Source organism: Eschrichtius robustus, chromosome 7, assembly GCF_028021215.1.
Source record: "Eschrichtius robustus isolate mEscRob2 chromosome 7, mEscRob2.pri, whole genome shotgun sequence".
Lineage (NCBI taxonomy): Eukaryota > Metazoa > Chordata > Mammalia > Artiodactyla > Eschrichtiidae > Eschrichtius > Eschrichtius robustus.
In genome coordinates, this window is record NC_090830.1 from 81,422,920 (window position 1) to 81,446,817 (window position 23,898).

Consider the following 23,898-nt stretch of genomic DNA (forward strand, 5'->3'; position numbering starts at 1 on the left):
AAGGACAAGGGGAGGGAGGATGGGGGTGGAATAACTTTCAAAATGATTTTGTCAGAGGTAAGCCCATCATAATGGGTGACTGAAACCTCCTACTTGATAAGGGTTCAGGAGGAAACACAACTTCAAACCAGTGCCTCTCTGGGACTGTTTGCAATTGTTATTGTTGGCTCTTCTGGAGACCATGCATTGTTCTAAAATTTCATAGTGTTAGCATGCAGGAACAAGCTGAAATTGGTAATCAAAGCAGCAAAAAAAAACCCATTTGCTATAAGAAGATTAAATGCTAATTGTAAGCACTCACATTCCAAAGCAGTATATGCATAAAAAAGAAAACATGCTATTTCTCTTCATTCCTTCCCAGTCATCAGTTTTACAGTCACACCAAATCCAAAATAGAAATCTCAGAAGACAAACAAGCACCACCACAAAAAGGAAAAAAGAAAAAAAAAAAAAATCAGCAAGAATGATGGATGAGAGGCTCAAAGACAGGACAGAAACAGTTAAAAATGATTGAGCCCCACACATTGACAAACCTTTGTGAATTATTACAGTGTCTAGACCAAGGTGCCGCCAACTGCGAGGTTGGCTCTTTTGCTTTACTTCTGGAATAGTCCATTTTCACTGAGCCCCTAGCGGGTGTCTTCACCTATATACTTCTGGGTCCACTTTCTTAAAAGGTAAGGCCCGTTCTGACCTCCCATCTGTTGGCTGGGATCCATCAGGCTTGAAGGATGTGTGTCCCAGCCAGGAAGAGCCTTCCTCTGGGCCATTTTATGAGTCACGAATAAGCTCTTTAACTAAAAATGGATGAGGATTTGCCTCTCTGGTGGTAGCTGTTCCAGGAGAAGTGGATACTCTGTGTGTAAAATTATACTCTCAAGTTGTAAAATAAAATCATATCAAAATTAAGTCGTGGACCTCCGACTTCAGAAAATACCATCCCTCATCCCCCCCCCCCCCCCTCGAAGCTCTCTGCTTCCTAATCCTTCAGTTTTGTTTCAGTGAATTGTGGATATCCAGAACCACCGGTATTTTATTTCCATGTCTCCATGATTGTTTCCTTTTCTAGAGCTGATGTAGGTTCGAAGGTTAATTTCAGATATCGGAGTGCCACTTAAAACTCCCAAGGAAGGTTAGGTTTCAAGGAGCAATTTTGAAAGTTTCAGTATTTATTTAAAACAGAAGTAAGTTTCCTATCTACTCCCTGGCCACATAAAGTGCCCTCTCTCCTCTGGTGTTTGCTGATTTTCTTTTTTATCGAGTCACCCAACGCTCTCTTCCTCAATCTCAATCCTCAGAAAAGGGAGTTTTCCCCAGGATCTCAATGGTAATACTAAGTAGATCTGTGAGGACATCTAGTGGATCTGTGTGGAAGAGCAGCTAGTTAACAGAGCACCTGAACTAGCTGGGAGAGGACGCTGTGTGCCTCTTAAGAATTGAAACGTGCAGTGTCATTTCAATTCAATGGCTTCTCCCAATCCACAGCAGATGTCTGGGGAAGAGCGGAGATGAAGGCGAGAGAGGTTCTAGGACATGGTGCTAGATTGGTCAAAAGCGGCAACTTGCAAGCACATCGGCTCTGCAGCCACGGCCCGCAGAGCAGGACCACTTCAGCACCAGCTGGCTGGGTCTCCTTAAAGCCCTGCTGTAGCTTCCTGAGACAGGGAACAGACAAGAGTGTGTCTCTGAGAGGCGTTAAGGCTGCAGCCACTTGTCATTCCATCTTAGTACTCTTGGAACTTTACACTCAATTAATTGCCCCCATTGGCCGACTTAACTCGGAGAAAGCAGAAACAGAAGCCTCTGCAGACTCAGTTTTCTCCTTGGCCCACATCCTCAGGTTCTTGTTCTTGGACTGGCGCCACAGATGCAAAGAGGTTACGCAGTTGCCAAGAGTTAGACCCTGAGTCTCACCTTTCTCCTCCAAGAACTCTGTCCTAGCAGTTTTACAGTTTGAGAAAAAGCTTTAATGTGCTTGCCTTCCCCACGATGAAGTGCATATTCATCCAATGTTTCCATTATGACTTCCTAGTGCTATTTGTAGAGACAAAATAAAAGCATTTCCCTCATGGACTTCATCAAAGCCATTTATTGGAAGACTGAGAACTGGAGGATTTCTCAGACGTACTCTTGGACAACTTTTCTTATATATTCAAAGGTCTCAATCATGAGAAAGAAAACCTGAAGAGAAGGGGCTGCTGGAGATGTAGCTTAGTTACTGCTCTTTCCTTGTGTCAAACTGACAATCGGTTGTCAGGTTCAGGTTCTCTGCTGGTTAGCCCTTCGGAGCCAAGCCTGGAATGGAAGAGGGAGCTGGACGCCATCCTGCTCTCAGCTCCATCTGCCTCCTGCACCGGCAACCAAATTGTCAGCCAATTTCCAATTGTAGAATCTTAATTTCCAGGGTGGGGTGGAAGGGGCAGGAAAAGCAGTGCTGAACTGAAAAGCTCAGGTGGCATTTCCCAACTGCTGGGGAAAATCTTGCAAGATATTTTAGGTTTCAAATGGAGCAATTCAAGGCAAGACCGGGGCAGAAGGAAAAATACCCTGCCATTCAATTCACAGACACTTGTCAGATTACAACTTCCTGTTTAAAATCAACCCAATGAAGGAAGGATTATTTCCAAGCCTTAACTCTGGAGCTGCTCTTCATATTCTCGGCAGCAATAAAATTTTAAGTTAAAATATCCATGGAAGAAAAAGTCCACCGAGGTGAAAGGTGAAGGCATTTGTTTGATGGGACAGTGGGAACCCAAGAGCATTCTTTTAAGTCCTATAAATGAGGAATGATGTCTTCACTTAGCAAAATTCCTCTGATTAGCTTCTGGAGGAAGGAGAAAGACCTTTCAGGTGGTTTTCCAAGAACGGAAAGAAGGGAAAGAAAAAGCTGGTTAATGTCAGCAGCAGAGAGCACACCAAACTAGCTGATCCTCCCTCAATACCATATTGTGGCTGGAGAAGACAGAGGAATTTGGCACGAGAGTTGTTTGTTGATTGACGTCACGGTTTCCCTCCAGTTCTGAAAGATCATTAGATACAGTAGGCAGCTCTGCAGGTAGGAAAGTGGTTCATGCCCTCAGGTCATTTTTCAAGGTGTTCTGCAGATAAAGGGAGCCACGGAGTCAATTTGGGCAGAATTTTGCTCTGAACCGAAGAAGGTCATTGTTTTGTTTTGTTGGTACATTGAGCATTCCATACCCTCAAACTGTGAAGACTAGCCCAAACCAGACGACCAACTTGCCTCTTCTTCTGCAAAGGAGCAGGAGAGGACCAGGTGTGGAGACATCTCCTGCTAACTCCAGGGCCGTTGGACTGGTCTACAGGTTGGGTCTCTTGTAGGTGAGTAAAGACGGATGCTTATTGCTGGTGCCGCTGAAAGCAGCACTGCTCTAAGTCACACACAGAAATACTGGCCTACAAGCTCCTCGTCAATTGCCACATCTTGCTGGGAGAGATGGTCCTATTCCTGGAGTAATTGAGGTGCTCAGACTTATATTTACTCATTCTGGCTTGTACATAGCTCATTAATGAAATGGAACGTTCTCTTCAAGCCATCTTTTTCTTCCTTAAACAAGTAAATGGATCTTGCAAGATGCCTAACACCCATAGAGGAACTAGGTATGTCCTAGTGGGTATTACTGAGGGAGAAATTTTATTTTAAAGCAAGGTGCTTCATAGACTATAGGAAATAATTACCACTGTAGAAATACTTGTCTCCAGTAAGGCAATTTAGATACTTACACAGTCCCAAAGCTGGGTGTCCACTTAATTCTCTCTCAAGCACTTTCTCGTATAGAGAGGCACGTATGGCGTAATAAATACATCACTCTCTCTATAAAATATCTCCACGCTTATATATAAAAATGTACATTTTTACATATAAAGTACTGGTACATATCATATATATCACAACACGGGAATATATATGTAGCATATGTGTTTCCTTCAGGATAGGGATTCAAGCTTAACAGCAGAGGAGACCAAGTATAATATATCAAAGGCAAGCATGACAATGAACCCCAATTGATGAAGCATCTAGAGCTAGTGGTAATTACCTCAGCTGACTCAGTGTCCCCTAAAGGTCCTGAGACAAGGCCTTCAAGAGAAACACTGTTGTTAAGGTCTTATTTTCAAGTGGAAAAATAAGACAGCGCCAGAAGCTGGTAAGAGGCTGGCGGGGGTTGGGTGGGGGGGGGGGGCAAGTGGATGAACAGAGAGGGGTTCCCTGCTCGCAGGGTTCTCCAGCACCAGGCTACTCTGCAGACCGAGTTGGGGCATGATGTCACTGCTACATGCAACATAAATACCAAAAGAAAAAAGAAACTGCAACTGCACAGAAAATAAAAGAAGTATCTCTTCTAGAGAAAGACAGGGGGAACTGGACTCCGGGCTGCTGGGAACCCGTTTTACTCACAATATATCACTACCAGTGTGCAGTTAAAATAGAGAAGGGGCAGTATTCCAAGGCAGCAAAGAGAAAGAAAATAAATCAAAAATATGTCAATGATTAGAAGTTAAAGAAAATTCCTTCAAACACAGCAATTTAGACATGACTTGTCCCCTAGGAGTCCACCTTTTGGCAAATATTTAGAGGCTGGGGGAGAAAATGTAAATCATTAGACTGGGTTTGTTATACAGAAGAAGAAAATAGGTAAATAGTAGATTCTGAGAACTTGCTCCTCGGCCAGACAGCTGAGTTTGACTCTCTTCCTTGATGGAGAACTATGAAGAAATGGGAAAAAATGCAAAAGTTAAACTATACTACCAGAGAATTTCCAAAAAATGGAGTGCGCACACTTGATATTTCTCCAGATAGTATGACGCGAGATGTTTAAGGCTGTTGAATGAAGGTGAATGGGGAGGTTGGGGGCTGGGTGGAGGGTTATTCGGAAAGGGAAAAGCCAGGTTGGGAGGGGAGGGTTAGAAAACTGTAGATAAAGACCACTGATGTCATCAGCTCTGCCCTCCCGGAAACTTATCATTCCAGGGTGAATTATTAATACCTGGCCTAACAGGTTCGGGCAGTTGACTATGGGTCAGCTGCCCTCTCCAACTTAGGGCACCAGGCAATGTGCATTCAAAGGCAGGAATCCCCCCGCCCCGCATTATTAATCGTTCTAGCTCTGCTTCTAACAAAAGTTTCTTTGCAACCAAAATCTATCTTCACCAATTTCCTAACCTGCCTGGTATGCCCTAGGACGTTCATGTTTAATCACTCGTTTTATTCGAACCACAATTTACACATCCACATCCACAACCCGCCCTCTGTAACACAGGCTATGACCTTTTAATGAGGAAGAATGATATTTGCACAATTCTGATTGTTATCAAACGTTAACCTCACAGCTGAGGGCCTCTATGAGACAAGGAGCCCACGGAGGGGAGAGGGGCGCAGAGAGAGAGAGAGCAAGACCCTGTCACGCTGGCTTGGCTTTGCAGAGACAGTCCTTTTGTAGCAATCTGTACCGCGCAGGACGGGGAGATCATTCGATTCACTAGCTGAACCAACGTTAAAGGTAATGAGGAGAGCAGAATTATTTCAAACAATTACGTGCCTCTCTCTCCAGGATAAAGTTAAAGTCAGCTGCCGTTTGCTTGCCTGGAACCAAGATGGAAAAATATCCTAGAGGTCAAATCCTCATTTCTAGGGACTTAAAAACCAGTCTGCTGGGTTCTACTATAGATAGTGCCCTGTGAGGAACATTCCAGCATCAGAGCAGGAGTCAGAGACGCTCGCTCTTCCTCCTGCCATTTCCACTCGTGCCTCCGTAGAGCCTGTTCTCTGTCCAGTCACCAGGGAGATCCTTTCAAATAAGAACTGATGATGTCATTAACTCGTTTAAACTCTTCCAATGGCGGTATTTATCATAGCACTAAGACCCCGTTTTTTCCCATGGTCCCTGTCTGCCTTTTTGACCTCGTCTCCTACCACCCTCTCCCCAGTCCCACCAGCCCCACTGGCCTTCCTGCCTTACCTCGAACACCACTAACTTATCCCTACCTTTGCCCTTGCTCTTCTGTCTACCTGGACTGAGTCTCAGCTTCAGTGTCACCTCTCAAAGGAGGTCTTCCAGACCTTTCTAGCTGAAGCAGAATCCCTACAAGGTCCCTCACACCCTCAGGCAGTCTCCTCTCTCTTCAGAGCACTTGTCTCTGTCTGAAGGCATTTAATTATTTCTGTGATCATTGCATGTCTCCATTCACTAGAGTGAAGGCTTCAGGAGGGCAGGGACTATCTCGTTCACTGCTCCATCCCTAGCACCCAGAATAGCTCCTTGCACAAAGAAGGCACTCAAATACGTGTGAATGACTGATCAACACGTGAAAGTAGCCTTGTCATTTCACTGATACCCCCATGGGGCCAGGTTCTCTGGCAAATATCTGGTCAAGGGTTATTGGCCTCAATACTCTCCCCTACATTCCCCAACCCTCTCCACTACATTCCCCAACCCTCTCCACTACAAGTGTTTTCTGACATGGGTTCATCCTCTTGTATTTGTTACTCTCTCTCATGTACTTCTGCCTTGGGATGTTGTGTTCCTTCTGATGGAAGTGATCTGGGTGATGCCTGGTCAGCTGAAATGTGTTTCTGTGTTTACAGATAACTGAGCTGGGCCGGGAGCACTGCCTGGTGAGAAGGGCCTTTTGAGTTCGGAGTTTGGGGGATTGGCTGGGGAGTGAGTTTGTTCTGTGCCTTTATAGGCCCTTGGATGCTCTTCCTGGTAGGTTGTCGGAACTGGAGAGTTCTTAGGCCCTAAGAAGTTAGAGGTTCCTGTCCTGACATATGGATACTCATTTTGGTGAGGTGTCAGAGCTGGGTGGAGGGGGCCATGTGCGTTAAGTCAGTGGAGAAGGGGGAGCAAAACAGTGGACCTAAGCTGCCCCGAGCTTGGGAACCAGCCCAAGAAAATTTCTACAGAAACTGCTCTAGACCAAGAGTGTTTCTCTGGGTATTTACCCACGAGGCTGAGTGTCTCCTCCATGCTCCAGCAGAGTGGTGTTTATGTCTCACTGATTTTGTATTTCCTGTGCTCCCCTTTACGGCTTCTGTGAAAGAAGCTCTTGCTCTGGTCAGCATATCTCAGGAATGGTGCTCTTCTGTCTGGTGTGTGCTTGTGAAAAAGTATTTTATGGGGTGATCCTTTATAGTTGGGTTCTTACTCGTCAGACCCAATTTCACCCACCTTGTCCTTCTCTCTTAGAAAAAAGACTAGGGCACAGCACCAAGAGAAGCCTTCGGGTGAGCCTGAACCCCTGTCTGTTGGATCTATGTGACTCTCAGCAATCTCATCCTCCCATGAAACTTGGAGCCTCCGTTTCCTCTTCTTGTAAAACGGGATTAATAACACCATCTGCCAATTACGCAGGGTTATGGTGAGGAACAACAAAAATAACAATCATAAAGAGCTTTGGAAACATTAAATCACCATGGGAAGGAAGACATCACTATCGTTGTTTTCTCCAGGGCTGTGAACAAATTCTATTAGGCAATGCAACATAATGACTGCAAACCTCACTTGAAGCCCTCGTTTTTCGAGAGCTCACCATCCATCATTCCTGATTTACCATATCCTTCTCAAGAAGTCCCAGTGTCAAGCTGCTTTGTAAGGAGTCTGAGACGATATGTCAGGAGCTATCAAGCCCAATCTAGTCTACCCCAAAGAGCAATGGTGTTTGAGGTCGGTCACTGGGGCAATGGCAAATAAAGCCCATTGGTGATGACCAAGTTCCTTCCTTGGGCCAATCTGAGGGTATCACAATTGAAAACTCTGGCCTTTGGTACCCAAACTGGCAGGAATCCCAAATGCGAAGAGAGACAGCTCCCGTTTGGGAGACCGAATCCTCAGACCCAGTTTCCGGTTGGCCCTAGCACGGCCATCTTTCCACTTGACAGCCTCTCATCCACCGGAAATCACTATGCAAAACCACTCCCTCCTCCAGGGCCTTGGCTGCCCTCCTTCTCTCTCATACACTGCATTTGCTCTGTTTGACTGGACACATCAACCTAGGCATCCCTTCAGAGTCAAGAAGTGGGGATTAGGCATGAGGTTCACGCCGAGGTGTTGATGGTGGTGATTTTCCATCCTCTGCTCTGATCAAGTGAGGACAGGTATTAATTTCATGTCTCTTTTAACTGCAGGGTGAAACATAAACATATTCAAGAACCTCTTGATGTTTAGTGTTTCTTTAAAAGGAAAAGGAGAAGGGAAATGAATTTGGGGATAAAAGGAAGGAAAGAGGGAGGGAAGGGGGAAAGAAACACTACTTACGCCGTTTGCAGCCGCATTTTTTTATTCTTTTGGGATCCGTGATGTCATCATGACAGGCCTTGCAGTAAAAAAATGCCCTGGAGAAAAGAGAATGGAAAAACTGACACGTTTCATAATCCACCCAAGTGAAATGAGGACCACATTTCCTCCTCCATGGTGCCAAATTAATGAAACACGCCAGCACTAATTTCCTTTAATCTTCTGAAAGGTTTAGACGTTTACAGACGGAAACGTTTGTTGCGAGACCATTTATTTCAAACATAGGATTCTGCGATTTGAGTTAGTGCTTCTCTTCATAAACTTTTATTTGAAAAGGAGCTGGGAGAGAGATTGCTGACGTGACACACCACATCTGTTCGCTCCTCTTTCATTTTGGAGAACAGCTCTAAATGCCGCTCATCAGAACGCATGGGCAACCAGCCCTGGGCCCTTGGCGGGAAGTTAAATACATCGCCGACATCCTCACGGTCTGGTCAAATAGGTATTAAAGGGGCACAAGGATGACATTCCTCAGTCAAATAAAAATATTAGCCTACTCACTTGGAAAGCACCTTCTCTTGTCAGCCAGAGCGAGAGAGGTTGAGGAGGAAGGTGGAAAGGGAAAGCCAAAGGGGCCCTCTGTCAAATTCCTTCTGGGGTATCATAGCGCATATTTACTCCCAAATTGGCTGGTCCCACTCCCATATCATCCAGGCCTGAGAACACATCATCACTGAAGGTTTTCTTCTTACTAAGGAGCACAGCTCACGTGACCCCTTGGATGGGGTGGGCAGAGGGTATTATAGGATTGGGTTGGATAGAAGGAGAGCCAGAGGAAGCAACCAACAAGAAAATCCTCTCCTGTGACTCAAATGTTAATACATGATTACAAGGTCCATTGGCTGTGTCGGAGATATTCTGGATGAGACAAAACAAGGTCATTGGAGCACTATTTTTTTTTTTTTAAATTCATTAATTAATTTATTTATTTTTGGCTGTGTTGGGTCCTCGTTTCTGTGCGAGGGCTTTCTCTAGTTGCGGTGAGCGGGGGCCACTCTTCATCGCAGTGTGCGGGCCTCTCACTGTCGCGGCCTCTCTTGTTGCGGAGCACAGGCTCCAGACGCGCAGGCTGAGTAGTTGTGGCTCACGGGCCTAGTTGCTCCGCGGCATGTGGGACCCTCCCGGACCAGGGCTCGAACCCGTGTCCCCCTGCATTGGCAGGCAGATTCTCAACCACTGCGCCACCAGGGAAGCCCCGGAGCACTATTTAAAATGCACAGGAATAGGGACTTCCCTGGTGGCACAGTGGTTAAGAATCTGCCTGCCAGTGCAGGGGACACGGGTTCGATCCCTGGTCCGGGAAGATCCCACATGCCGTGGAGCAACTAGGCCCGTGTGCCACAACTACTGAGCCTGCGCTCTAGAGCCCATGCTCTGCAACAAGAGAAGCCACCGCAATGAGAAGCCCGCGCACCTCAAGGAAGAGTAGCCCCCGCTCGTTGCAACTAGAGAAGGCCCGCGCCCAGCAATGAAGACCCAACGCAGCCATAAGTAAATAAATACATACATACATTAATTAATTAATTAAAAAATAAAAAATAAAATGCACAGGAATAAATGAAACAAAATAAAATGCACAGGGCCTAGAAGAACAGCACTGGGGGCCTGTGTCCTTTCAAAACTGGGGGATACTGTGATAAAATTCATTGGAACAGCCCTCTGGATAAGGGCATGAACAAAATCCTTGGCTCACCGCCTTCACCATTCCCAACATGCGACTGAATGCCGGGGATAAACACAGTCTTTCCTTGACCCGGGCTATAAAGAAATAAACACAATTCTTGACCATTTTATTCTTTGTTCCCTTTTGGTTTTCACGGAACTTCATTTATGGCTGGCACTGGTTGGAAAGCAACATTAAGACTCTGGGATCTGGGAGAGGTCTTGCAGATCTTGCAGTCAAAGTCCCTGGGACTCAGTGTCCTCATCTGTAAACTGGGGAGGTTGTTGTGACCTGCCCAAAGTCATTCTGTCTGGACCTTGGCCGGCTCCAGGACTTCTAAATCCAAGCCCAAAGTTCTTTCCACCCTAGCAGCTCACCCACTATTTAAATGCCAGTTCTCATCCATCTTGCAAAAAAAGGAAAGGTAGCTGACTGCTTGTCTGAGTGACAATGTGGCTAAGAACCCAATCGGTGATGACCTGCCTTGAAACGGGAAGGACAGGAAAGGAGGAAGTGATTTTGCTTCCACTTCCTTTGGCCATTTTCTCCCCCATTTGATGCTACACATAATAATAATTGTAACAAAAATAACAGCTAGCATTTAGAGAGCACAGATTATAGGCCAGGAGCTGTTCTAAGCATTTTATAAGCATTAACATATTTGGTCCTCGAACAATCCTTTGAAGGAGATATTATTATCTCTGTTTTACAGATAAGGAAACTGAAGCACAGAGAGGTTAAGTGGCCTGCCCAAGGTCACACAGCTAAGAGTGGCAGAGCCAGGATTCAAATCCACAGTCTAGTGCCAGAGCCCAAGGTCTTAACACATCTCTACTAAAGAGGTAGTGAGAGGATGATGAGTCTGAATAGACTATTGAAAAGATAAAGTATGATTACTTCATGAATTAAAGCTGGATTCTGAAAGTGAACTATTCAAAGGGCCAGACAGGTAAGGTTAATGAGTGGTGACCTGGAGAGACCGCCCCCCCCCCCCCCACAACTGAAGGGAGCAGAGTACCTAAGCTCCAGCTGATTTTTGCCAAGTGGCACTTCTCTGCAGGCACCATTCTCTTCCCCATGCATCTCTGCCTCTCATGCTCACCTGGCAAAGCCCCACCCTACTGCACACCTGCACCCAAGCAGCTGAGCATTGCTGGGGAAAGGACACACCTCTGTGCCGACTGATCTCACTTGAAATCCATGGCTGTGGATTCCGGGGGCCTTTTCACGCTCTTCGGGATTCCCCCCCACCCCCCCCCCCCACCTTCTCCTCCCATGTCAATCCTCTCTGCCCTCCTCACCACTCCCTCTCCTCCCACCCCTTCTCCAAACAGCTGGTGACCTGGCCCCATGCATCATCAAGACCAGATCTGCATCCTGCAAGGCTGGCCTTCAGTATCTCCTTGTCCTCAGGTTCTCCAGTTGTTTGGCCAATGGGAGGGGACAGCAGTAGACTGGAGAGTGGTCACGAAATGGTAGTAGTGACATTTCTCTACTGAAGGATACGGCTCCTGCCAGGCAGCCTTTCCTACACTACAATCTCTCTCTCCGGGTTCTGATAGCCCTCCTTCCCCTCGAGTCTGTAGATCCAGGGCTGAGAGTGGCTCCCCTCTGTTGCTAGGTCTGGGGTGCTTTGCCATCCCTTGTTAGTTTCCCTTAACTCTCTGCCCACAGCTTTATATGGTTCCTTCATAAAACTCTTCTCCCTTTTCCCATTTAAGTGTGTCATCTGTTTCTCGCCAGGACCCTCACTGATACAGCACCCAAATTTACATCTCCAGCCCTCACCTTTTCCCAGAATGCCAGAATCTCAGGTCCCGCTGGCTTTATGACATCTCCATGTGCATGTTTAGTAGGTACTGCCTGCTTATCCTAGTCCAAATAGAATTCTTGATTTCCTACCACCTCAAACTTGCTCTTTCCCCAGTTTTCCCCATCTCAGTAAGATGGAGCCACCATCCCCCCAACTGCATAAGCTCCAAATCTAGGCTCCATTTTTGATTTCTCTTCTTCCCCTCACTTCTTATATCCAGTTCATCAGTGGGTCCTACAGACTATCTAAAATATATCCTGAATTGCCCTTACTTCTCTCCACCTCCACTCACCGATCTAGCCCAAGCTATCATGTCCCACCGAAACTATGCAGCAGTCCGTGAGTCTGTCGGCCTCCTCTCCCACCCCACTGCATCCTATCCTCTACCACGCAGATGGAAACACCTCTTAATAACATAAATCAGACTACATCACCCCCAGCTTAAAACCACCCATGACTCCATCTTATACGAACACAACCTCTGTAAAAAGTCCTATGGAAACGAGCCCCTGCCTTTCCCTCTAACCTCACCTAGCCCACTTTCTTCCCCTAGGTTCCCTGAACACGACAAAATTGTTCCCACCGTGTCTCCTCTTCCCTTCTGATCCCTGTATGATGGATTCTTTCCCATCACCTCCATCTCTGCTCAAATCTTTCTCCCTCAGAGCAGCCGTCACTTACCCCCAATCTAAATCAGTGGCAGCTGCATTAATTCTTTGCACCACGAATAAACCAAACTGCAGTTCTCTCCTCCCCAGAATGTGAGCCCATGAGAGCAGCATCTTCTCCCCACTGTTCACCACTGCTTCCCTGGCGCCTAGTACAGAGTGGTCTCAGAAGTGAGTGACCTGCGCACATTTGATAAATGAAGGAGTATGAGAATGCTTGGAGGCTTTCACTCCTCTCTTCCTAAAACACTGCATCTGAAAGTTTCTCTGAGCTACAATCCATTAACTTCTCCCGTTGCTTTTTTGCAGCAGAGGGTGCAAACTCAATACTAGATCATCATACTCTACTTTTCCATTTTTACAAAACTTGTTTAGTTTCCTTCAAACCTCCGATGTCCTTTCTGTGGTTTTCTGCAGTCTTCATCTATTCGAAATGCCCTAACTGCCAGCATTTGCTCTTGACGCGTCGCACACCATGGAAAATTACAGGCTGGCGTCGAGGCTGATTGTGTCAGCATGTATTTGTGAATACCATAAAGCACTGAGATGAGACATATTGCACTCCCTAATACAGGAGGTAATTTGTTTTTTGGACTACCTGGTATTTGTGACATTCATTAGTGAGAGATGCAATAGGAAATACAATTACACAAATGGGAGCTTCATATTATATTTGCTATCTGGGAGGTACCTGTGATCGATGGTGCCGCTGTGCTCCCAGCCCCCATGCACGGTGCTGTGCTGCTGTTTCCAGCTTTTGTGCCTCGCAGTTTGGACAGGGGCACAACCTTCTCTCCCAGAAGACCTGGAGGGGCTTCAGTCTCATTTACCCTCACACTTGCCTCTCTCAGGTGACCCCCGTTTCAGGGGTACTCCTGGCAAAGGTGAGGGTCCAGGAACTAGACAAGGAGGTTTTCCTCTTCCACACCTGAATAACGGCAATCCTTTCCCAATTTCCAGAAGTAAACTTAAATCATTAGATTCCTCAATCTCAAGGATATTTTTTTTGCTTCTGCACCGCATTTTTTCCTAAAAGCTTTTATAACTAGTATGGCTAGTTTGTAAGAGTGGGTGAAGAAGAAGAAAGTAAGTGTCAGTTATCAAATCTCATAGGTCTGTACTCCGCGTGGCAGGCTCACCTCTTGGCAAATAATGAAGAACATAAGCTCTGGAACGGGACTTCCTGGTTTTAAATCCTGACTTTACACTAGCAGTGTGGCTTTGGGTGAGTTAGTTAACCAACCTGCGCCTCAGTTTCCTCGCATGTAAATGGGAATAGTAATGGTACCTGTCTGAGTTTGTCGAGAGGATTAAATGAGTTCATCAACACCTGGTACCTGGTTCGTAAAACAGTGCAGGCGCACACCGAACTCTTCATAAGAATTTGCTAGTATTATTAAGTGTGGTCGAAAATGTGGGTTTTAGAAAAGGAAAGACCAGTTCTAATTGGGCTCTGCCACTTGCTTATGTGCTGCATGGCCTTGAACAAATCACTTGTCTCAATTTCACAGATGAGGAAACCAAAGCCTGAAGAGCTTTAGAAGACCTACCTCACCAGGTTATTTTGAGGAGTAGCATTAAAGAACACAGATCACCTAGCACAGGCCTGGCTTTGAGGAGGAGCTCATTTATATAAAAATGATAGATCTTGACAATTCATCATTTATTTAAAATATTTTATGCAACATTGTTTTTGAGCTGAGTGACCTGTCTGACCATCCGAGTCACAGTTTCTACTAGTAAGTTTTTCCTAGTTCACAGGCTAGAATCAAATATAACAATAACTCCATGGTGTTCTGCAAATAACCCTATGATTTCCTGGGCTGCTTAAACAAGTTTGAGGATACTAATAAGAGTGTCATGAAACACTGAGGCCAGTGAAATCCTGGGCTGTACCTATAGAAGCTTAAGAAGTGAACCTGACAACTTCAGCCACTTACCTAGAAGGCCACCAATAAAAATACAGCCGGCTTAGTATTTCATCTGAAATTAATCCAAACCTTTTGAGATTCCATGTGGCACTTAAAGTAGAAAACAGTTAATTCTCGAGTAAATCTGTCTGGATAATATTAAGTAAACAGCGCTAGACAAGGGGCCGGTTATCCTATGTTGTGTTGTTCTGGGTCATCAAGAATCAGGATGATCTTGAACAATCACTTAGGCTCCCTGGGACTCACTTTCCTCCCCTGGAAAATGAAAGAGCAGGTATCTAGGGCCTCCTAGGTCTCAAATGTTATTATTCTAATTCAAAGCTGTGGAATTGACTGTGTGAAGAGGAATCCATGAAAGCATTTGAAAGCACACTCTCTTCTTCCTAAGATTCAGCACCATTTGATGCCCACAGACATGTTAAGAAGCTTCGGGGTTAGGGCCCGGTACACATTGAAAGCGTATCTCCGTGGATGGAGATACGTATGTCTGAGCCAAAAAGGAAGGCAAGTGAAAATAAACCCTTACCTTTTAACTTCTTTGGCATCGCTTGCGATGAAAAATCCTAAAGTACCTTCTTGGATCTTAAGGTGGTTTCCAGGATTAATTAATATACTGCTCAGTGAACAAAAACAAACAAAGAAGACATAGTTATGAGATCGTGTTCTGAAGAAAACCTTGAAGGCTACACCGTACTGTTAACTTTATAGGGGGCCCACTAGTCTAATGCTTTCCCCAAAGATTTTGTCTACAGCCTGACATCCACTGTCCCACACATTTAATTGGATAACGCCATCATAAAGGTCTGCTGCCCAGTTCCCAGGTTGGCATACTCCCAGTTGCAGATATCAAAGCAAATCCAGGTTTTAGGGCCAGGTTTGTACAATGGGATTGCCATGGGCTTCTGATTTGAAGCAAAGTTCCTAATAATATATCCTTTTGGCAATTGCTGTTGACGGTCAATGTTGAGTGTTATTGGTCTAACAGAGCTTTGGCTACGCTAATTTTCCATTAGATGACAGAGCATTAATGGGACCCCTATATGCATACAGAAACATACATATATGCACACCACATACTACTGCAGGGAATGGTACGGGACACCTGTAACCAATGCAGAAGCAAACAGAACATCTGCATAACATTGATAAGGACATGGAAGTGGATTCCATGTGCAGCCTGGGTAGAAAGAATTGGACCCACCCTAACAATGAGAAAGAAAAATGCCAGCAGTTGGAAATACTTAATGATTCCAGTCTGCTGTTTACAAAGATGTATGGGAGTGTTTGATTAAGGTATGTGTCTAGTATATCCTGATTGGGGCCAACTGTAATTAGAAAACGAATGCAAATTATCCCTAAAAAAACTTCCCCTGCGGGGAAGTATGAACCTAAATATACCCTGTCCTATTTCAAAGTGGTATAAATAGATTAGCTGACCAAGTTGTGTTTGGACTGACAGAAGAGATAAGTGTATCCTAATCTAATAAATGGATGAAACAAACAAGTTTAATTGTCTTCAGATCAAAAGCAGAATACAGGGCTATCTGACACAGAGACTGAGATGAGGCTTTGGGCTTAATGGACACGGAATTGAGGCATTGTAAATGCAGCACTAGATACGACAGAGGTATTCTTTGATCTGAAAAGCTGGTGTTTAAGGTAATAGATGTTTGGAATCAGGCTTAAGGAAGTCCTCAACTGTCTAAAACAATCAAAACAGAGAATGCTATTTAACGTGTAATCTTTAACTGCTGGTAAAACCATTCCCAGAAAGTGCCGCGGCCAACAGAGTGATGTGTCTGTAGCGAGACAGGAAGGACCCAGATGAAACTTTGTTCTGTTCGGAGAACTCACAGCAGATCATTACTGCAAAATGTCTGTGGTCACAAGAAGTTCCATCATTACCCGTAACAAGACCTGACAGGGGGAAACCAATCCTGTGACGTCGTTGCGATTAACACTAAATAATAGCAAGAGTCCATGAAGATTTGAGTGTTCTGCCCTAGAACCAGAGACAACAGTGAGATTCCTCGCCAGTCAGGAAGCAGCAGGCCATGCCAACAGCACAGCTTGCAACAGCACAGAAGCTCCGTACAGGCACCTCCCAATCACCCCTACTACAGCCCTTCACCTTGGTTTAAGAGCCCTCTGACTTTTCAGGATCATGGGAGGAAAAGGGTCAGAGTTTATCACAGTTTAGATGGATCCCTTTTTCAAATCCAAATAAGTGGAATGTTGTAGAAAGGCAGGATGCTGGATTTTGCACTCTCCTGCCCCCTTGCCTGCATGGCAGTTCTTCTGTGCCCTGGTTCTGCAATCAGAAATTATGTCCAAATTCCAGCCCTGCCATTCAGTAGCTGTCTGACTTTGGGCAAGGTGCTAAATCTTCCTAGAACTCAACTGCCTCACCTATGAGATGGAGATGAAGATAAGCACAGTCTTTTTTCAGAGGATTAAGGGAGATGACGCACAGGAAGCTCAATGCATATTAGTGATTATTTTTATTATTTATTATTGCAAAAAAATGCCCCCAAAATGCCAAAATTATCACTTTAGCTGGCCCCATGGAATGGAACACAAGACTACTTACCAAAATACCCTGTCTATAATGAGATAAAAAGTTTCAGGGTGAAGAACTATACACTCCAGAATAATATATAGGGACATATATGGAAAGTTCTGGGTTCTTCTGGAGTTTAAAGGAACTAATTCCTTAAAGTTGGATAAGCCTACATTTTGATGTGTATTCATATAAGGGTGTAAAAAAAGCTTCTGAGTGAAAAAAAATCCTATCATGATTTTAACAATGCAATTCAAAAGAGGAAATTTGACACTCATCGATGTCTTGGTGACATATATGCGCAAAACAAGCCTCGCACAGAACCCTGTTATCCCTTTTTTACATCATACGCTTCATTAATTGCACTCCAGTGATCAAGCCCATTGTGTCATGGTTCCCATCAATGGAAAGTTTCTTTTCATTTCCTTTGTTCTTTAGCAACAGTGAATAAGAATTGGCATACAGTGAGAATTCGGGACTGTCATTCCGGAGATGGCAGGTTGAGATAATTTATTACAGCCTTCAAGCCTTGTTTTAGTCAAGTTAGCGTGGTGGAGGGGAAAGATTTTGGGCACTGATGTAGAGCAGATTTGTGTTCAAATCTCAGTTTTGCTGCCGTTAAGGGAGCAGGTGCCTGTGTCGGGCAGCCGAGCTCAGGTCCTGGCCTTGGGCATGTACCTGCCGATAAACCTCACTATCCTCATCTGTAAAATGGGGTGAATAATCACTAGCTTAAAGTGTCACTAAGAGAATTAAAGTACATACTATGTGCAGAGTGAGGGCCACATAGTAGGTTCTTAATACATGGTCACTATTAATAGTAAGCCAGGTAATTACAACAACTAAACGAGAGGTAGATAATTTCTCACAGCATCACAGCTCTCGTTTTGCCTTTGGTGCTAATAAACTACCTAGGAGGCATCCCAGTGGCATTGAAAGACCTCTGTATCGACCGCAGTACCTGAAACATTTTATCTCCACGCCACATCTGGAGATGGGCTCATCTGGACTGCCTATTGGTTGCACAGTGGAGTATCTCTCTGTTCTTTAAAGCTTATGGCTGATTGTTCAGGTACCGAAAGCACCTCCAAGGACATCACTGACCGTGGGATTCCAGGATGCCCTCTAGTTCTCTTCTGGACAGAGGGGAGAGGCTTCATATCATCTCTATGTAATGATGTGAGGCTGCATCATTTGCAGTATACAGATCAGGCTAAGGCAGCCTTCTGGGCAGGAATTGAAAGACTGAGGTCAGCTCTCGAGAACAATGAAGGAAAGACATCTAGATACCTAAGGAAGCTCGCTGTGCTGGATTCCACTCACAGATTTAAGGGTTTGGTAAAGAAGCAGGTGCCCCTGATTTCAAGGGACCTTTGCATATAATACTTCCTGTGTAAGGGTACTAAGTTTCAAAGTCTCTCTGAGGAAATATGTTACTCTTTTTGATATTTTAGACATTCAGTCTTCTATCCACATTCCAAATCTAGAAAGTTTAAATAGAGTAAATCCTCCTCTCTTTGAAAATATAAAAAGATAAGGATCCTAGACAGAAGTAACTTTTTTTCCTGCCAAATGCCTGCTACCCTTAGAATATGTTATTGACCTTCTAATGTGAATATGTAAATCTTGCCAAAGATCTTTGATCTCAAAAGACTATCCAATGTTAAGTTTGTTTGGCTCTTACGGCTGCCAAAAGTCTCCCTCCTTGTGCCTCACTTTAAATCAGGCTTTTGCTCCAATTTTGTCTAATTCACTAGCTTATCAGAGATAAACTTCAAGATGTGTCATGTGAAGAATCAAGAAAATCTCTAAGAAAAAAGTCCATATATCAATTAGCAGAATTCCAATGGGGACATCTTCTTGGCAGGGGTGGACTTTCTCTCAGTTCAAGGAACTATAAATTATCCTCTTTCTTTTATGACCTTGTTAATTTCAACTGAAAACATTCAGTAACAGCTGGAGGCAAAGGGCTGGTGTGGTCCCTTCCCCAAGGATTCTTGCTCTCTCTCTCTTTTTTTCCTTTGCTCTCAAACTAGTTCTGTATCTAGACTTATTCTTTGGCCCCTTATCCACTCCATGAAGCAAAGATGTATTTTCTGTAGGGAACCCATAGTTAAGTAAAAGAGTGAAAAACATAATCCTATTTTATTTACTTTTGTAAACAAGTTTCTCATAGTAGCCAGCTTAGAGCCCTGCATGCAATAGGCACATTTCAACTATCTGTTGAACGAATGAAAACCATAAGCAGTGGTCTCAGTTCCAAAAGTGTCTTCTTTCCCTCTCTAATAAAGAGAAAGGTAGTCACAGCTGTTCTTTCAAAGAGCAAGCTGCAATTCTTACCAGTCGGGCCTATCAAAGGAGTGACCACACCTCTTCTAGGGGCTTGGCAAATGAGCTAAGAATCTCCCAGGTGCATTAAGTATAAATATGTAAATATACAGATATATAAACGGCATGTCACTTGGGGAGTTGGAACAACTGATTTCAATATTGAAAACACCACTCACTTAGAAACTGAAATATGAGTTCCTAAACATGAAATACATTCACATGAAACTGCTAGCAGGGCTCAGTCTAACAGGGAAACACCCTGTCGGGTTCCTCCGGGAAGGGAGCTCCAGCTCTCAAGCTGCAACTCATTTCATGGTGTATCTCTTGCTGAACATTGGTCAGGTTGGAGATTTGGGGCTTGATGGGGCAAAATGATTTATTCCCTTTCTCCACCACTCATGCATAATAACTGGGAAACATCTAGTTATCCCTTCTTCAGTCATCATAAAATTTACTTGTTTGCTGTTTTTGGAGACAACAAAGGATCAGTAATTCAACTGAAACAGATATTTTTTTAAAGGAAACTTTTATCCATTATGGATAAATATGACAGGTGCATATTTCTCTCCTCCCCGCCCCCCAATTTTGATAGGTGTAGCGTACCATTCCCTGAGCAATTACAAAAATATCACTCACATGAGAAGATAGTTTGTACTTGATAACATGGTAATTATATCTGTGTCTAGCAAGCTAATGGGACTTCATTAACTAGAGCAAGAAGATAAGAACCATCTAAAACTTCAGTTCATGCTGTGCCCAGATGAATCATGCCACTGGGAAGTGGACTTTCTGACCACACAAGGTCACAGATGATTGCTATTGCATGGGACTTTGTTTGACCCAATTGTTGCCCTGCAGTTTATGGGCTGTGTTAGGGCACAGCCTACATAAACCCCAAATCTCAAATCTTATTGCCTTTCTGACACTTTTCATTACTTCTATGCTTTAAAATATATTCTGCTGGAGTCCCACACAACTAGACACACGCACTTTTCTTACAGAATATATGTAAAAGCACAGTGTGTAGTCCATGGTTCAATATATTTGAGCCCAATTCACTGACACAGAGACAGTATGATAAAGATTGCTCCCAGTTGGTCACACTCAAATGACTGCCACTGTGGTCTGCCAATGACAGGGGCAAGGACTTGTTTAGCCTGAATCCATCTCGGTAATTTTAGAAATGGCATTTTTAAATCTATTTTGCACATAAGGAAAAGAGTAGCCATTTGGGATGGGGAAGAGAGTTCATTTGGGAAGGACCATGCTGGATATTTGGTTCTGGGAGCAAGCCGTGTCACTTTCTGATACGCTTCAGGACAAGTCATGCCTACGTCACAACATGCCTTCACCACAAGATAAAAGCACTCAAAGGCCAAAAGCCAACAGCAGAGGTGCAACCACTGTGGACCTTTGAAGATGCAAAGTGTTGCAGTAACTTCTCGCAGTTGGATCATATCAATAATACCAAACTGACAGGAAGCCACCTCTACTCAAGAAAATCACAGAAGAATCTGACTTTGGAAAGAGTTCCAGACAAATACACACACACACACACACAATTACAAACACAAACACATGACAGTGATTACAATCACAGAGCAAAACAACTCTAGAGAAGATGAACGAGTAGGCATCTCAATAGTATGTTTTCAACAGTACTGTCTTCGAGAAAATGCCACTGGAAATATTAACCCAAAAAGTTGAAAAAAAAAATCTATCGATGAGGATTTGGTCATGCTTCGTGCAACGTAAAACAGCAGCAAAACAGGGTGAGGTCACGTGGTGAAAGCTGAGCTACTTCATATTAAGAAATATGCCCAAACACACTGGGAAGAAAGAAAGCCATGATGAATTCATCTCAATAAACAGTACTCATTCAGTAAATCAAATGTGATGATCTGGAGATTTAGTAGCAGTGTTCTAAGTCTGTACTGAGTACTGGCTCAGAGAGAAAGTATGCCAAATGTTATCATCAAAATTAGCGTAAGGAAGAACAGTTAAGTGTAAGGGCTTGGTCTCTGTTTTGTGGATAAACGGACACAAATTCAGCTCTACAAACGGGAAACCGGACACAGGGCAGAGGAGGTCACTGGGAACGTGGATGTGGTATGCAGACAAATGGCACCAAGACACATCAGGACAGGACAGAAACAGACACCAAGGGCTGGAGAGAAGCGTCCTCCTTTGTCAACTCTAATAGCATTTGTTCCCATCGGTGGTGCCATGACTGAAAACAGGATTGGGCCTCTGTTTTTGTGTAGGTTTCCTGCAAAGAAGTTAGTGCGTCATCCAAAAGAATCAACAAATCAAACAAGAAAAGCAATATGCTACTTTCAATTTTTATGGACTCTGGTTGGAGAGAGGTTTGTATATAAAAATACATATATATACATATATATGTATATACTAGACAAGGGAATGAGATTATATATACATATACACATATATGTATAATCTCTGTCTTCCTGAATTCTTGGCAAAGGGTTAGTCCTGTGGTTAGACGTGAAGACGGAGGGTGGAAGTTGGGAGGAAAGTTAACGAAGAGAGCATACCGCTTTCGGCTTCTGCAAAACGACAAGAAAAGAATTGAAAATCAAACAATTGGATAATAAATTGACTGACACCAGAAGGATAGAAGGAATAAAACCTTTGTTTCAAATTATCTGAAGGATGTGTGTGAAAACAAGGTTTTTCAACAAAGCATGGAAACAGTATCATGGGATAACAGCAACAAAGGAGGCAGTTCACACAGGTCGGAGGCACGGGGTGGGCGTGGAAAAGAGAAGTGGGGTTCTCCGAATTTTCACACCCGATCACTTAGGAAATGGGAGAGGAAGGGAAATGGGACATTTTTAAATGAAAAACAAAATCAAAACTATTATGTCAGGAAGGTCAGAAACTCAGTTCTTTTTAACATGGATATTGTGTTTAAGTCCTGTGTTTTCTCGGAGGCATGTTCCACATTCCCTCCAGCACACCTTTTTCCAGAAGAACCAATGTGCCTCCACACTGAGACCAAGCCACGTTTGAGGATTAAAGCTGGCAGCTGCACACAGAAAGCCAAAACCAAGCCAAACAAGTTCTTTTCTCCCTTTCCTGAAAAAGGAAATTCTAAAAAACTACTATCTGTATGTATAAATCTGGCTTTGTCGAAAACATCTCAGATTTGTGAATTAATGGGAACATCCATCAAAGAAGAGATTGTGTCTTCAGAGAAAGCTCTGAGTTATTTTTCTTAGAATGGTGACAGTGGATTCACACCGAACCATTAACAGCCTTTCTCTTTCCCTCCTTGTGACCAAAAGATGGCAGGTGGAAGATGGCTGGTCAAGGTTCAGGATGCAGTCTCCTGCCGTGAAATTATTCCAGAATGGTGGAGAAGTACTATTCAGGATCACCTGCATCGTGACTTTATTTTTTTTAAGAGATGCACAGAAGTGATACAGAGAGAACACTGAATTACACAAAGATTTACTGACTTGGCAACATGAAGAATATCATTTGCAGAAACCCAGGATACACATTTCCCCTACACAGGTACAGGTGTGTACTGGCAACAACATGGGCAAGCCGCAATCCCAGAAACATCCACCTTACCTGTTGAACAGCAAAGCGCCAAGGACACTCGGGTTTTTTGCAAATAATATTTTTCACTTTGCCAGCACAGAGAAGGAAGATGTATATCTGCATAAATAGTTGTTAACTGCTACAACCATGGTCTACCATGTGGCCACCAAATCTACCATTTTGTCTTCCTTTTGGTTGATTTGGATTTTCAAAATAGTTTAACATGTGATCAGATTGACTTTGGGAGCAATCTGATCTGGTGGGTAAGGTAACAGAGAACATTGGATTGACGGGCTTACAATCCAGTGTTTGTTTTGGTTTTTTTTGTTGTTGGTCATAGAGACACGGACTGCACATTTGGGGCTTTATTGAGTCATTCACCCAGACAATGAAAACTCCTTAAATGATGATAGCAGGAACCTTCTAGTCTCGCCCTGCGCTCTGCTCAGTTATTAAGGCGTATGTCGGAGGGTATCTGCACCCTTCCCTTGGGCACCTAAAGGAAGACTTTTTAGCACAGCTAGGAAAAAAGCATGGTTGTCCTTTCAGAGGACACAAGCCTGAGCATTTCTCAGTGAGCTCTTTCTTCCAAAACTATTGATAAGAACTGGGGAGCAAAAATCATCTCTCTTATGTCTGTAATGCATACAGTACTCCAACAAAATTCCTTGTTAATGCAACGCAGTAATTAATTAATTAATTAATTAATTAATTCTTTCAGCGCAAACTCGTATATTGACTGGGGTGTTATCTATTTCGACCAGACCCAGTCCCTCATCAGTCTGATTTGCACATAATTAAGTGCAAAATAAATAAATAAAGAGGGCTCCTGCCTCCAAGCCCTGCTCTCCTGGCTAATTTCCATGAAGCTGATATTCATGCCACATGGATTTCAGTTGCACCGGGAGAGAAACATATGGTACACAATAGGCTGCTTGTAATTTGGCTATCAAGAGAGCTGGAAACTCCCATCACGACTCTGCCCCATGCCTGCTATGAAGGAGGCCAGAGTCCACCTGCTTTTTGATCACAGCAGTAAAAATGGGTCTAAGC

General features: G+C 44.0%; 1 protein-coding gene across 9 annotated transcripts in view; it reads right to left on the minus strand.

Moving 5' to 3' along the window:
• Nucleotides 1–23,898, minus strand: part of KCNMA1 (potassium calcium-activated channel subfamily M alpha 1) — a 745,622-nt gene that overhangs the window by 125,436 nt on the left and 596,288 nt on the right. For all 9 annotated transcript variants that reach the window (XM_068547964.1, XM_068547957.1, XM_068547956.1 and 6 more), the window contains exons 17-18: nt 14,911–14,997; nt 8,271–8,347 (exon numbers count right to left, since the gene is read on the minus strand). In XM_068547964.1, the coding sequence (XP_068404065.1) occupies nt 8,271–8,347; nt 14,911–14,997 (164 nt within the window). The remainder of the gene's footprint in view (nt 1–8,270; nt 8,348–14,910; nt 14,998–23,898) is intronic.